The sequence below is a fragment of the Mauremys reevesii genome, linkage group 22 (assembly GCF_016161935.1).
Source record: "Mauremys reevesii isolate NIE-2019 linkage group 22, ASM1616193v1, whole genome shotgun sequence".
In the NCBI taxonomy this organism is placed as follows: Eukaryota; Metazoa; Chordata; order Testudines; family Geoemydidae; genus Mauremys; species Mauremys reevesii.
In genome coordinates, this window is record NC_052644.1 from 21,363,589 (window position 1) to 21,377,565 (window position 13,977).

Genomic DNA, 13,977 nt, shown 5'->3' on the forward strand with positions numbered 1-13,977 from the left:
CTGACTGTCATTGTGTGAATGCGGCTGTGATTGTGTGACTGTGGTGTGTGTAATCGTGGCTGTGATTGTATGGCTGGGTAACTGTGTAATTGTGTCTGGGATTGATTGTCGTGTGTAATTCTGTCTGTGATTTTATGACTGTGTGATTGCGGCTGTGATTGGGTGACTGTGGTGTGGGTAATTGTGGCTGTGATTGTAAGGCTGGGTAACCGTGTAATTGTGTTTGTGATTGTATGGCTGTGATTGTGTGAATGTGGCTGTGATTGTGTGACTGTCATTGTGTGATTACGGGGATTGTGGTGTGTGTAATTGGGGCTGTGATGGTATGACTATAATTGTGTGATTGCAGTGTGTGTAGTTGTTTCTGTGATTGTATGACTAAGTGTGTTATCATGGCTGTGGTTGTCATGTGTGCAGTTGAGTCTGTGATTGAATGATTGGGTAATTGCGATTGTTGTGTGTGTAATTGGATCTGTGATTATATGGCTGGGTAATTGTAATTGTGATCGTGGCTATGACTGATTGTTGTGTGTCCGTGTTTGTGATTGTATAACTGTAACTGTGTCATGGTTGTGTGTGTAATTGAGTGTGATTGTATGGCTGGGTAACCGTGTGATTGTAGCTGTTACTGCCAGGTGTGTAATTGTGTCTGTGACTGACTTTACCTGTGTGATCGTAGCTGTGATGGTGTGATTGTTGTGTAACTGTGGCTGTGATCATTTGGCTGTGTAGTTGTATGAGCGTGGCTGTGATGGTGTGATTGCTGTGTGTGTAATGGTGTCTGTGATTACTGTGATATTGTGTGACTGTATGATTGTGATTCTGTGTGTGCAACTGTGTGAGAGACAGGCTGTGACAAAGAGACACAGGGGGTGTGATCTGTGTTATAGAGTGTGACAACGACAGTGAATGTCAGTGTGTCTATGTGTGTCTGCCGCCCCCTCCAGGAGGGGCTGGGCCCTGCACTCTGTGTGCATGTGACCCCCACAGTCTGGCCTCAGCTGCTCAGCGCCCCCTGCCCCCTGTCCGACCCCCTCCCCACAGTTCAAAGGGGATAAAATCCGCCCCCCTCGGTCTGCCCCACCACCCACGGGACCCTCTGCGGATGAGACGCCCACTGGTCAAGGTACCCTTTAACTGCAGCATCGCTTTCCCCATCCCCTAGAGGGGAACGGCCCCGTGACCCACTCCCCCCCCAGCCCGTGCCAGCCCACAGGGGGGTGAATGGGGGAGGATCTGCACCTTCCCCATGAACGTCAGAGACAGGCTAAGCGCTGACACGCAAGCTCTGATGTCCCCTCCTTGATCATGCTCTGGGCAGTTCACACCCCTGCGAGTGGCCGGCTCAGGCTCTCCGCAGACCCAGGCAGCTTCGGTTCCACTTCGGTCCCGTTTCCAAACTGTCGTCCCGAGCCGCGCGGGCTAGAAACCGTTTTTCTTTTTTAACGGGACGCCGAGATTTGGGACCCGTCCCGGGACCCACTCTCTGGGGCCCTCAGCCTGTGGCTTTATCCGGATCTGGGTCCCTAACCTCTGTGCCACTTGGTCTTCAAGCCGGCACTGGGGATTGATCCTGCCTTGTTTCCAATAGCCGGGCCGGGGCCAGCGCTGGTTCTGGTGGAGCAGGCGCTGCTGGCAGGGGTCAGGAGGCGCTGGGCGGGCACGGGGGGGGCCACGGGGGGGCTGGTGTTCAGAAAGGGATGTGACCTTTCCTGATGTTTCCCCCACACGGTGGGGCAGGACCCATTCAATGGCCCCCGGCCCGTGGTTGGCTCCTTCGCGGGGTCTTTCAAATGTAAGGCTGAAATCCCAGTGATTGGGGGGGGTTCGTTCCACTGGGGCTGGTGGGGGATGAGTCACTGCCTTGCCCCCCACCCTAGATCTGCCACAGCCCCCCCTAACCCTCCCCCTTGCAAACCTCCCCTGGATCCTCTGCCAAATACTCCCTCCATGCAGCCCCCTGCCCAACCCACTGTGGTGGGCCTCTGCTGCCCACTCCCACCCCACTGGATCCCCCCACAGCCTCTCCAGTCCCCCTGTGCTATTCCCCCCCAGCAGCCTGCTCCTGGATCCCCCCCGCCCCCGCAGCCTCTCCAGTCCCTCTGCGCTATTCCCCCCCCCCCGGCAGCCTGCTCCTGGATCCCCCGCAGCCTCTCCAGTCCCCTGCGCTATTCCCCCGGCAGCCGGCTCCTGGAGCCCCCCCCCCGCAGCCTCTCCAGTCCCCCTGTGCTATTCCCCCGGCAGCCTGCTCCTGGATCCCCCACACCTCCTCAGTCCCCGCGCTATTCCCCTGGCAGCCTGCTCCTGGATCCCCGCAGCCTCTCCAGTCCCCTGCGCTATTCCCCTGGCAGCCTGCTCCTGGATCCCCCGCAGCCTCTCCAGTCCCCTGCGCTATTCCCCGGCAGCCTGCTCCTGGATCCCCGCAGCCTCTCCAGTCCCCTGCGCTATTCCCCGGCAGCCTGCTCCTGGATCCCCGCAGCCTCTCCAGTCCCCAGTCCCCTGTGCTATTCCCCGGCAGCCTGCTCCTGGATCCCCCGCAGCCTCTCCAGTCCCCTGCGCTATTCCCCGGCAGCCTGCTCCTGGATCCCCGCAGCCTCTCCAGTCCCCTGCGCTATTCCCCCGGCAGCCTGCTCCTGGATCCCCGCAGCCTCTCCAGTCCCCTGTTCTATTCCCCCGGCAGCCTGCTCCTGGATCCCCGCAGCCTCCAGTCCCCTGTGCTATTCCCCCCGGCAGCCTGCTCCTGGATCCCCCCGCAGCCTCTCAGTCCCCTGTGCTATTCCTCCCCCGGCAGCCTGCTCCTGGATCCCCCGCAGCCTCTCCAGTCCCCTGCGCTATTCCCCCGGCAGCCTGCTCCTGGATCCCCCGCAGCCTCTCCAGTCCCCTGCGCTATTCCCCAGCAGCCTCTCCAGTCCCATTCCCGGCAGCCTGCTCCTGGATCCCCGCAGCCTCTCCAGTCCCCTGTGCTATTTCCCGGCAGCCTGCTCCTGGATTCCCCACACAGCCTCTCCAGTCCCCTGTGCTATTCCCCTCCCCGGCAGCCTGCTCCTGGATCCCCGCAGCCTCTCCAGTCCCCTGCGCTATTCCCCGGCAGCCTGCTCCTGGATCCCCCGCAGCCTCTCCAGTCCCCTGTGCTATTTCCCCCGGCAGCCTGCTCCTGGATCCCCCGCAGCCTCTCCAGTCCCCTGTGCTATTCCCCCGGCAGCCTGCTCCTGGATCCCCCGCAGCCTCTCAGTCCCCTGTGCTATTCCCTCCCCCCGGCAGCCTGCTCCTGGATCCCCTGCAGCCTCTCCAGTCCCCTGTGCTATTCCCCCCGGCAGCCTGCTCCTGGATCCCCCCCCCGCAGCCTCTCCAGTCCCCCTGCCCAGGATCGGGACCATGGCCCAGCTTTTAAACAGTCCCTTGGAGGAAGCCATTGGCGTGGCAGACCCCCCCTTTCCCACCAGAGCCGGGCCCTGCGGCCTGTCCGCCTCCAGGACGGAGCCCTGGGCTTCGCCCCAGGAGCTCTGCCCAGAGCCGGAGAGTCCCCTCGTTTGGGGTGAATGGCCCAGTCCCTGGGGTGCCCCGTTGTCTCTCTGGACCCTCCAGGTGCTCTGGGTCGTGGCCTTTCATGCCCCATTCATTCCACCCCCGTGGGCCCCGTGACCCCCATGCCGCATGGCTTCTATGGGCTGTAACCCCCCCACCCGCACCCACCTGGGCAGCAATGCGGCATCTGGGGGGGGAAACTGAGGCAGGCACAGGAACCATCCACGTATGACAAAAAATTCCCACTTTGTCATCCACCCCCCCCGGAGGACCCCCACCAATTCCCCCCACCCCTGCCCGTTTCCCCCCGACCGACCCCCCCCCCCCGCACCCTCCAACCCACCTACCCAGCCAGCCCTTGGATCCCCCAATCTCTGGAATTCCCCTCCCAGAAATCCCACCTAGATCCCCCCAGCCTCCCCCCAGATCTCTCCCCCCAGCAATCCCAGCCTGGATTTTCCCAACTCCCCCCCCCCCATTCACCCCAGCAATCCCACCTATAGCCTCCCAATCACCCCGCCTGACCCCCCCAGATTTCCCCATCCCTGCTCCCAATTCTTCCCCAGCAATCCCACCTAGATCCCCAGCCTCCCCAGATCTTCCAACCCCTCCCCAGACTCCCGGATCCCAACAACCCCTTCCCAGCAATCCCACCTAGATCCCCCAGACCCTCCCTGGATCCCCAACCCCAGCCCCCAATTTCCCACCAGCAATCCCACCTAGATCCCCCAGCCCCCGGATCTCCCCCAGCAATCCCACCTAGACCCCAGTTCCCGGATCTCCCCTCAGCAATCCCCTAGACCCCCAGTTCCCTGGATCTCCCCCAGCAATCCCCTAGACCCCCAGCCCCCGGATCTCCCCCAGCAATCCCACCTAGACCCCCAGCCCCTGGATCTCCCCCAGCAATCCCCTAGACCCCCAGCCTCCCGGATCTCCCCAGCAATCCCACCTAGACCCCCAGTTCCCCCGGATCTCCCCCAGCAATCCCCTAGACCCCCAGCCCCCGGATCTCCCCCAGCAATCCCCTAGACCCCCAGCCCCCGGATCTCCCCAGCAATCCACCTAGACCCCCAGCCCCTGGATCTCCCCCAGCAATCCCACCTAGACCCCCAGCCCCTGGATCTCCCCCAGCAATCCCACCTAGACCCCCAGCCCCCGGATCTCCCCAGCAATCCCACCTAGACCCCCAGCCCCCGGATCTCCCCCAGCAATCCCACCTAGACCCCCAGCCCCCGGATCTCCCCAGCAATCCCACCTAGACCCCCAGTTCCCCGGATCTCCCCACCAATCCCACCTAGACCCCCAGCCCCCGGATCTCCCCCAGCAATCCCACCTAGACCCCCAGCCCCCGGATCTCCCCAGCAATCCCCTAGACCCCAGCCCCCTGATCTCCCCACCAATCCCACCTAGACCCCCAGCCCCCGGATCTCCCCCAGCAATCCCACCTAGACCCCCAGCCCCCGGATCTCCCCAGCAATCCCACCAGACCCCCAGCCCCCGGATCTCCCCCAGCAATCCCACCTAGACCCCAGTTCCCCCGGATCTCCCCACCAATCCACCTAGACCCCAGCCCCCGGATCTCCCCCAGCAATCCCCTAGACCCCCAGACCCCCGGATCTCCCCCAGCAATCCCCTAGACCCCCAGCCCCCGGATCTCCCCAGCAATCCCCTAGACCCCCAGCCCCCGGATCTCCCCACCAATCCCACCCCAGCCCCCGGATCTCCCCCAGCAATCCCACCTAGACCCCAGCCCCTGGATCTCCCCAGCAATCCCACCTAGACCCCCAGCCCCCGGATCTCCCCAGCAATCCCACCTAGACCCCCAGCCCCCGGATCTCCCCCAGCAATCCCACCTAGACCCCCAGCCCCCGGATCTCCCCCAGCAATCCCACCTAGACCCCCAGCCCCCGGATCTCCCCCAGCAATCCCACCTAGACCCCAGCCCCCGGATCTCCCCCAGCAATCCCCTAGACCCCCAGCCCCGGATCTCCCCACCAATCCAGCCCCCGGATCTCCCAGCCCCCGGATCTCCCCACCAATCCCACCTAGACCCCCAGCCCCCGGATCTCCCCCAGCAATCCCCTAGACCCCAGCCCCCGGATCTCCCCACCAATCCCTAGACCCCCAGCCCCTGGATCTCCCCCAGCAATCCCACCTAGACCCCCAGCCCCCGGATCTCCCCCAGCCCAGCCCCCAATGCTCCGCTCCCGCCAGCAGGGTCGCCCCGCCCCATCCTCGCTGCCCCGCCCCTGCCCCTCCCCATGTCCGGCCAAGATGGCGGCGCCCAGGGCTGGGAGTGCAGGCGCGGCGCGGTAGGGGTGAGCAGGGCGGGGGCAGAAGACGGGGAGGGCGGAGGGGGTCTCTGGGGAGGGGGTTGGGGGCAGAAGACGGGGGAGGGCGGAGGGGTCTCTGGGGAGGGGGTTGGGGGGGCAGAAGACAGGGAGGGCGGAGGGGTCTCTGGGAGGGGTGGGGGCAGAAGACGGGGAGGGGCGGAGGGGTCTCTGGGGGAGGGGGTTGGGGGCAGAAGACGGGGAGGGGCGGAGGGGTCTCGGGGAGGGGGTTGGGGGCAGAAGACGGGGAGGGCAGAGGGGGTCTCTGGGGAGGGGGTTGGGGGCAGAAGACGGGGAGGGGCGGAGGGGTCTCTGGGGAGGGGGTTGGGGCAGAAGACGGGGAGGGGCAGAGGGGTCTCTGGGGAGGGGTTGGGGGCAGAAGACGGGGAGGGGCGGAGGGGTCTCTGGGGAGGGGGTTGGGGGCAGAAGACGGGGAGGAGGGCAGAGGGTCTCTGGGGAGGGGGTTGGGGGCAGAAGACGGGGAGGGGCAGAGGGGTCTCTGGGAGGGGGTTGGGGGCAGAAGACGGGGAGGGGCGGAGGGGTCTCGGGGAGGGGTTGGGGGCAGAAGACGGGGAGGGGCAGAGGGGTCTCTGGGGAGGGGTTGGGGGCAGAAGACGGGGAGGGGCGGAGGGGTCTCTGGGGGAGGGGGTTGGGGGCAGAAGACGGGGAGGGGCAGAGGGGTCTCTGGGGAGGGGTTGGGGGCAGAAGACGGGGAGGGGCAGAGGGGTCTCTGGGGAGGGGGTTGGGGGCAGAAGACGGGGAGGGGCGGAGGGGTCTCTGGGGAGGGGGTTGGGGGCAGAAGACGGGGAGGGGCGGAGGGGTCTCTGGGGAGGGGTTGGGGCAGAAGACGGGGAGGGGCAGAGGGGTCTCTGGGGAGGGGGTTGGGGGCAGAAGACGGGGAGGGGCGGAGGGGTCTCTGGGGAGGGGGTTGGGGGCAGAAGACGGGGAGGCGGAGGGGTCTCTGGGAGGGGGTTGGGGGCAGAAGACGGGGAGGGGCGGAGGGGTCTCGGGGAGGGGGTTGGGGGCAGAAGACGGGGAGGGGCGGAGGGTCTCTGGGGAGGGGGTTGGGGGCAGAAGACGGGGAGGGGCGGAGGGGTCTCGGGGAGGGGTTGGGGGCAGAAGACGGGGAGGGGCGGAGGGGTCTCTGGGGAGGGGGTTGGGGGCAGAAGACGGGGAGGGGCGGAGGGGTCTCTGGGGGAGGGGGTTGGGGGCAGAAGACGGGGAGGGGCGGAGGGGTCTCGGGGAGGGGGTTGGGGGCAGAAGACGGGGAGGGGCAGAGGGTCTCGGGGAGGGGTTGGGGGCAGAAGACGGGGAGGGGCGGAGGGTCTCTGGGGAGGGGTTGGGGGCAGAAGACGGGGAGGCGGAGGGGGTCTCTGGGGAGGGGGTTGGGGGCAGAAGACGGGGAGGGGCAGAGGGGTCTCGGGGAGGGGGTTGGGGGCAGAAGACGGGGAGGGGCAGAGGGGTCTCTGGGGAGGGGGTTGGGGGCAGAAGACGGGGAGGGGCAGAGGGGTCTCGGGGAGGGGGTTGGGGGCAGAAGACGGGGAGGGCAGAGGGTCTCGGGGAGGGGGTTTGGGGGCAGAAGACGGGGAGGGGCGGAGGGGGTCTCTGGGGAGGGGTTGGGGCAGAAGACGGGGAGGGCAGAGGGGGTCTCGGGGAGGGGGTTGGGGGCAGAAGGCGGGGAGGCGGAGGGGTCTCGGGGAGGGGGCGGGGAGGGCAGAGGGGTCTCGGGGAGGGGTTGGGGGCAGAAGACGGGGAGGGGCGGAGGGGTCTCTGGGGAGGGGGTTGGGGGCAGAAGACGGGGAGGCGGAGGGGTCTCTGGGGAGGGGTTGGGGGCAGAAGACGGGGAGGAGGCGGAGGGTCTCGGGGAGGGGTTGGGGGCAGAAGACGGGGAGGGCAGAGGGGTCTCTGGGGAGGGGTTGGGGGCAGAAGACGGGGAGGGCAGAGGGGTCTCGGGGAGAGGGGTTGGGGGCAGAAGACGGGGAGGGGCAGAGGGGTCTCGGGAGGGGTTGGGGGCAGAAGACGGGGAGGGGCAGAGGGGTCTCTGGGGAGGGTTGGGGGCAGAAGACGGGGAGGGGCAGAGGGGTCTCGGGGAGGGGGTTGGGGGCAGAAGGCGGGGAGGGCGGAGGGGTCTCGGGGGGAGGGGGGTTGGGGGGCAGAAGACGGGGGGAGGGGCACATGGCAGAGAGTGGTGGGGGGCAGAGGGCGACGGGCTGGGGGGGCTGGGGGAGGGGCAGAGGGGTGACATGGGTGTTGGGGGGCTGTTTAATGGGGGACAGGAGAGACGCTGGGGGGCACCGTTCCCCCACCTCCCTCGGTACCCTGCGCCCCACAGCCTGGCCGGGTCCCCCTCCCGTGCTGATCTGGGTTCTCTCCCCGCCCCCCAGCGGACCCTCTTGTGGTGCCAGCGGTGGGAGCCGGACGCCAGCGACACCCCACAGGCCGAGTGCCCAGCGCGGACACAGCGTCTGGTAACGCCTGGCCCCCCCGGACCTAGGTGATGGAGGGTGGGGTCTATGAGTTAGACGGGGGGGGGGGGTCGGGGGGAGCCAGGACTCCTGGGTTATTTCTGCGGCTCAGGGAGGGGAGTGGGGTCTAGTGACTAGAGCAGGGAGAGGGAGGCTGGGAGCCAGGACTCCTGGGTTCTCTCCCCGGCTCTGGGAGGGGAGCGGGGTCTAGTGGTTAGAGCCGGGGTGTGTATGTGGGAGCCAGGACTCCTGGGTTCTCTCCCGGGCTCTGGGAGGGGAGCGGGGTCTAGTGGTTAGAGCCGGGGTGTGTATCTGGGAGCCAGGACTCTTGGGTTCTCTCCCTGGCTCTGGGATGGAAGTGGGGTCTAGTGGTTAGAGCCGGGGTGTGTATGTGGGAGCCAGGACTCCTGGGTTCTCTCCTGCTCTGGGAGGGGAGTGGTGCCTAGCAGTTAGAGAAGGGGGGGTGTTGGGAGCCAGGATGCCTGGGTTCTCTCCCCAGCTCAATACCTGACTCCTGTTGTCTGTGCCTTTCTCTGCAGGGGACGTGGCCGAGGCGCCTGGTCTCCGGCCCCGCACTGCTCCAGCCATGGCTGAAGGGGGGGCCGGGGGGAATCAGCCGCCGCGTGAGCATCCGCAGAACCTGCAGGGGCTGCTGCAGATGGCCATCACCGCTGGCAATGCCGAGCCCGGCCAGCTGGAGCCCATGTCTGACGAGGTGCGGGGCTGCGCTGTGTGGTCGGCAGCACTCCTGGGTCCTAGCCTGCCTTTGGGAGGGGAGTGGGGCCTGGTGGTTAGAGCGGGGGGTGGGGGCTGGGAGCCAGGACGCCTGGGTTCTCCCCCTGGCTCGGGGAGGGTTGAGGCGGGGATGGGCACTGACCCCCTCTCTTCCCCGCTCCCCAGCGGCGGCAGTGGTTGCAGGAGGCCATGGCCCAGGCGTTCAGGGGGCAGCTGGAGGAGGTGGAGCAGATGAAGGAGTGTCTGCGGGTGCTGGAGGCCGTGTCCCCTGGGGGGGAAGGTGGGGAGACCTCGGAGCCGGCCGAGGGGGACCCCTCCCGCCAGGCCAGTGCGCTGGAGCTGCTGGCTGAGCTGTGCGAGAACCTGGACAACGCCGCAGGTACGGGGTGGGGCACTTGGGGCAGGGGGGGAGCACACGGGCCAGGACGGGAGGGAGCCGGGATGGGGGATCATCCTGGGAGCGCTGGGGTGGGAACAGTGGGTGCCCATGGACTGGGAAGTGGAGGGTGGTGATGGGGCCCTCTGAATGGGGGCTGGGTCACAGGGGGTGAACCATGGAATTGAGTCCGCGAGCGGGTGACCCTAGGGGGTGCCCGGCCGGAGCTGCCTGAGAACCCCCCACGGGCACCATATGGTCTCCGGGGCACCTGCCGTCGTGGGCGCCCCCCTCCCGTCCCCTCCCAGATTTCTGCAAGCTGGACGGGATGCGGCTGCTGGCTCACCGCTACCTGGAGCACCCCGTGGCGGAGCTGCGCTGGCGCGCCGCCCACCTCGTGGGCACCTGTGCCCAGAACGTGCCCACGGTGCAGGAGCAGGCCCTGGCGCTGGGCTGCATGCGCAAGCTGCTGCGCCTGCTGGACCACGACGGGGCCGACGTGGTGCGCGTCAAGGCACTCTTCGCCATCTCCTGTGAGTCCTGCAGGGGGCGCCGGCTCCCGCCGGCCCTAGGGCGGGGGGCGGAATGGGGCACGGGGCCTGTCCCGTCTAGGGGGCGCCGGCTTCCGCCCGGCCCTAGGGCAGGGGGTGGGGATGGGGCACGGGGCCTGTCCCTTCTAGGGGGCCCCGGCTTCCGCCCGGCCCTAGGGCAGGGGGTGGGGATGGGGCACGGGGCCTGTCCCCTCTAGGGGGCGCTGGCTCCTGTCTGGCTGCAGGGCGAGAGGTGGGGATGGGGCACGGGGCCTGTCCCCTCTAGGGGGCGCCGGCTTCCACCCGGCCCTAGGGCAGGGGGTGGGGATGAGGCACTGAGTCTGTCCCCTCTAGGGGGCGCTGGCTCCTGTCTGGCTGCAGGGTGAGAGGTGGGGATGGGGCACGGGGTCTGTCCTCTCTAGGGGGCACCAGCTGCACAGCCATAGAGATTACTGGCCCTGTGGTAGCAGAGAGGCCGGGGGGGGCGGAGCTCTTGCTCTCCTCTGCCCCCGGAGGCCGGGGACGGCATTGCAGTGCGGGGAGGAGCCGTGTGCGTTGCCCCGGCTGAGGCTGTCTCTGCCCCTCTCCCCGGCGCCAGGCCTGGTGCGCGCCCAGGAGGGCGGCCTGCAGCAGTTCCTGCGGCTGGACGGCTTCTCGGTGCTGATGCGCGCCATGCAGAGCCCTGTGGAGAAGCTCAAGGTCAAATCCGCCTTCCTGCTGCAGAACCTGCTGCTGGACCACCCGGAGCACAAAGGTGAGGGGCCTCCGGGACGCTGGGGGGCTCTGCCCTCGGCCCCCACCCGGCTCTGCCCCATCTGCCCAGCCGGGCACGGCCCTCTGCCTCCCGCCCGGCCCTGCCCCGTCTGCCAGGCCGGGCTCTGGCCTTTGCTCCGTCTGTCCATCTGGGCACGGCCCTCTGCCCCCCGCCTGGCCCTGCCCCGTCTGCCAGGCCGGTGCCACCTTCTTTCCCCTCCCAGCCCTGCCCCACCTGCCCAGCCGGGCACGGCCCTCTGCCCCCCGCCTGGCCCTGCCCCGTCTGCCCAGCCGGGCACAGCCCTCTGCCCCCCGCCTGGCCCTGCTTCTCCCACCCCAACCTGGCACTGGGGGGAGTCATCATCCTCTGTGTCCCCCCCCCACCCCTGCCCGGCCATGCTCCAGCCCCCTGACTCGCTGCTCTCCCTCTCCAGAGACCCTGTGCTCCATGGGGATGGTGCAGCAGCTGGTGGCTCTGATCCGCTCTGAGCACAGCCCCTTCCACGAACACGTCCTGGGGGCCCTCTGCAGGTGAGAGGGGCACGTGGGGGCCAGGACTCCTGGGTTCCTTTCCCAGCTCTGGGAGGGACGTGGGGCCTAGTGGGTAAAGCTGGGGGAGCGGGTCTGGCAGTCAGTGGGAGTGATGGGGCTGTGCTGAGAATAACCCCCCATCTGCCCCCTCCCCCGCAGCCTGGTGACAGATTTTCCCCAGGGGGTGCGGGAGTGCCGGGAGCCGCAGCTGGCGCTGGAGGAGCTGCTGAGGGAGCGCTGCCAGCTGCTGCAGCAGCAGGAGGAGTTCCAGGTAGGGATCGGGGTGGGGGGAGGTGGCAGCTCTTTCCGGACAGAGCCACCCGCGTGTCGTCCAGAGGCACCGCCCTCCAGCCGTGCCCCATCTCCCCCGCCTGGCACTGGGGGCGCTGCCCTCTGCCCGTCCCCACCAGCTGCGCGTTCCCCCTGGCCTGGCGCTATGGGGCACCACCCTCCGTCCCCCCTGGCCGCATGCTGAGTCCCACCTGGCACTGCCCTCTGCCCCCGTCGGCCTGGCACAGGGGGCACTGCGTGCCGTATGCTATCCAGTAATGATCCCAGATCTACTCCGTCCCCTCTGCGAGCATCTCCGGGCATTTGTGGGTGAGCTGGTGCCCAGGCAGCCCGGCTGTTAGAAAATCTCTGTCCTTGCTCCACCCTGATGGGTACGTGGGGGTCAGAGAGGCCTTCGCTCCTTACTGCCCCTGCTCCCACCTACCCCAGGTTCCTGCCCAAGCGGGACATCAACTGGACTGTGGTGAACTTCCCAGCAGCAGTGCCAGGACTAGGCCTCCTGCTTAGTCTGCGGCACAGTGCCCCCTAGTGCCCAGGCCAGCACTGACTCCCTGGGGAGAGCGCCCCCTGCTGAGCCCCCGCCCCGCAACACCCCGCTGGGTCTCCCATCCACACTACGACCCACCTGAACCCCACTTAGCTTGGGAACGTTCCCACCCCGCTGGCCGTGGGGCAGCCCAGCTGCAGCAGCAGCCTCTCTGCTGCCCCCCAAGCCGCGTGTGGGGTGGGGAGGCTGGCCCCGCTCACCCCTGCGCCTTGTATCCCCCTAGGAGGAGCTGGAGTTCTGCGAGCGGCTCCAGCGTATCTGCTTTCAGACACCCCCCGAGGAGAGCAGCATGGATCGGTGACTGCCCCCGGTGTCCCCCCCCGGGATCTGTGACTGGCCCCGGTGCTCCTGGTGTCCCCCCCCAGATCGGTGGCTTCCCTGAGGTGCCCACCTCTCAGAATGGTGGTTTCCTCTTGGCCTTTTCTGTGTGTCTCGTGTGAGCGGCTTTTCCGAGAGGGACCCCCAGCTGGACACCCCCACACACCCATGGGGCTGGGGAGAGGGGCCGGAGCCACCCCAGAGAGAAGGGCCCTCGGCTGGATCAGAACCAGGAGCCTTCTGGCTCCTGTTTGTTCTGTGTAGATCCTGCGAGAGAGACCCCCTCCTCCCTGCCACTCGAGTTGTAATGGCGAATCCAGGCAGCGAGGGGTTAATCTGAGAACACTTCCCCTCCAGTGAGGTCTCTAGGGGGCGCTGCCAGGGTGGGGACTGGCTGGCTGCAGGGGGGCTGGGAATGGGGCACGGGGCTTTTCCTTTTAGGGGGTGCTGGCCCTGAGCTGGGCCCACCTGAGGGTGGGGGGTGCCATCTGACTTGGGAGACCAGAGGGTCGGTGCTATGCCCATTGCTGTCACATGCTCCCCACGTGCAGGGTCTAGGGGGCAGGGTTGGGGAGCTGAGCTGGGGCAGGGGGTGCAGCTTGGGGTGCTCCCGCTCTGCCTGTTCCTGTGTTCTTGTTGCTGATGGTTTTCTAATAAAAGTTCTGCATTGGGTGGATCCTTTTCTGTTTCCTGGGGGATGCCAGGGCTGCTGGGGGGTGGGGATCATGGGTGGAGCTGGGACCTAGGCAAAGGCATTGTGGAATGGGGCACGTGGCCTTTCTCCTCTAGGGGGTGCTGGCTCCCATCCATCCCCAGGGCAGGGACTGGCTGGCTCAGGGGGGCAGGGAATGGGACACGGGGCCTTTCTTCTCTAGGGGGCGCCGGCTCCTGTGTGGGGACTGGCTGGCTCAGTGGGGCGGGGAATGGGGCATGGGGCCTTTCTCCTCTAGGGGGCGCTGGTTCCCATCCGGCCCTAGGGCAGGGATTGGCTGGCTAAGGGGGGTGGGGAATGGGGCCTTTCCCCTCTAGGGGTATTCTAGCCGATGAGGTTACCGTGATGATGTCACGCCCACAGCAATTAGACCGAAGTGCTGATGTTGCAGTGATGATGTCACGTGATCTAGCTGACGATGCAGCGTAGAGTGATGATGTCAGTGAGTCTGAGCTTTGCTGTCACACCATGATGACGTGCCCTGCGGTGTGATGTCACATCAGGAGGCGACGGGAGTGGCTGTGTCAGGGTGATGATGTCACACTGATGATGTCATGTTGGTTGGTGCTGTTGCTCAGCTATGATGTCACAGGGCATGGTGATGTCACAGACTCATCCTCATTTACTTACCTGGATATGCAAATTTCTGCTAAGCACCACAACGTTCCCTCCTTAATGTAAATGTTAATTGGCAGCCAGTGGCCACGGCGCATGCGCCGCGGCGCTTGGCGTAGGGGAGGGAACGGGCAGGAGAGGGGCGAGGACTGGCTCTGCGTCAGGCGCATGCGCGCCCAAGGACCCATCCGGCCTATTTACAAGGCGCATGCGCACATTGGTAGGCGGGGCGCACAATATGCGCATGCG

At 66.8% G+C, this 13,977-nt stretch overlaps 1 protein-coding gene across 1 annotated transcript; it reads left to right on the top strand.

Annotated features, from left to right (window-relative positions):
- Window positions 1-824: 824 nt before the first annotated feature.
- HSPBP1 (HSPA (Hsp70) binding protein 1) lies at window positions 825-13,070 on the top strand. The gene is given in 10 exon segments (XM_039510043.1): window positions 825-985; window positions 987-1,126; window positions 8,240-8,323; window positions 8,860-9,035; window positions 9,221-9,434; window positions 9,740-9,964; window positions 10,560-10,715; window positions 11,149-11,245; window positions 11,405-11,516; window positions 12,307-13,070. Coding segments are annotated over 10 exon segments (1,344 nt in total). The 5' UTR covers window positions 825-923; the 3' UTR covers window positions 12,385-13,070.
- The last annotated feature ends 907 nt before the right edge of the window (window positions 13,071-13,977 follow it).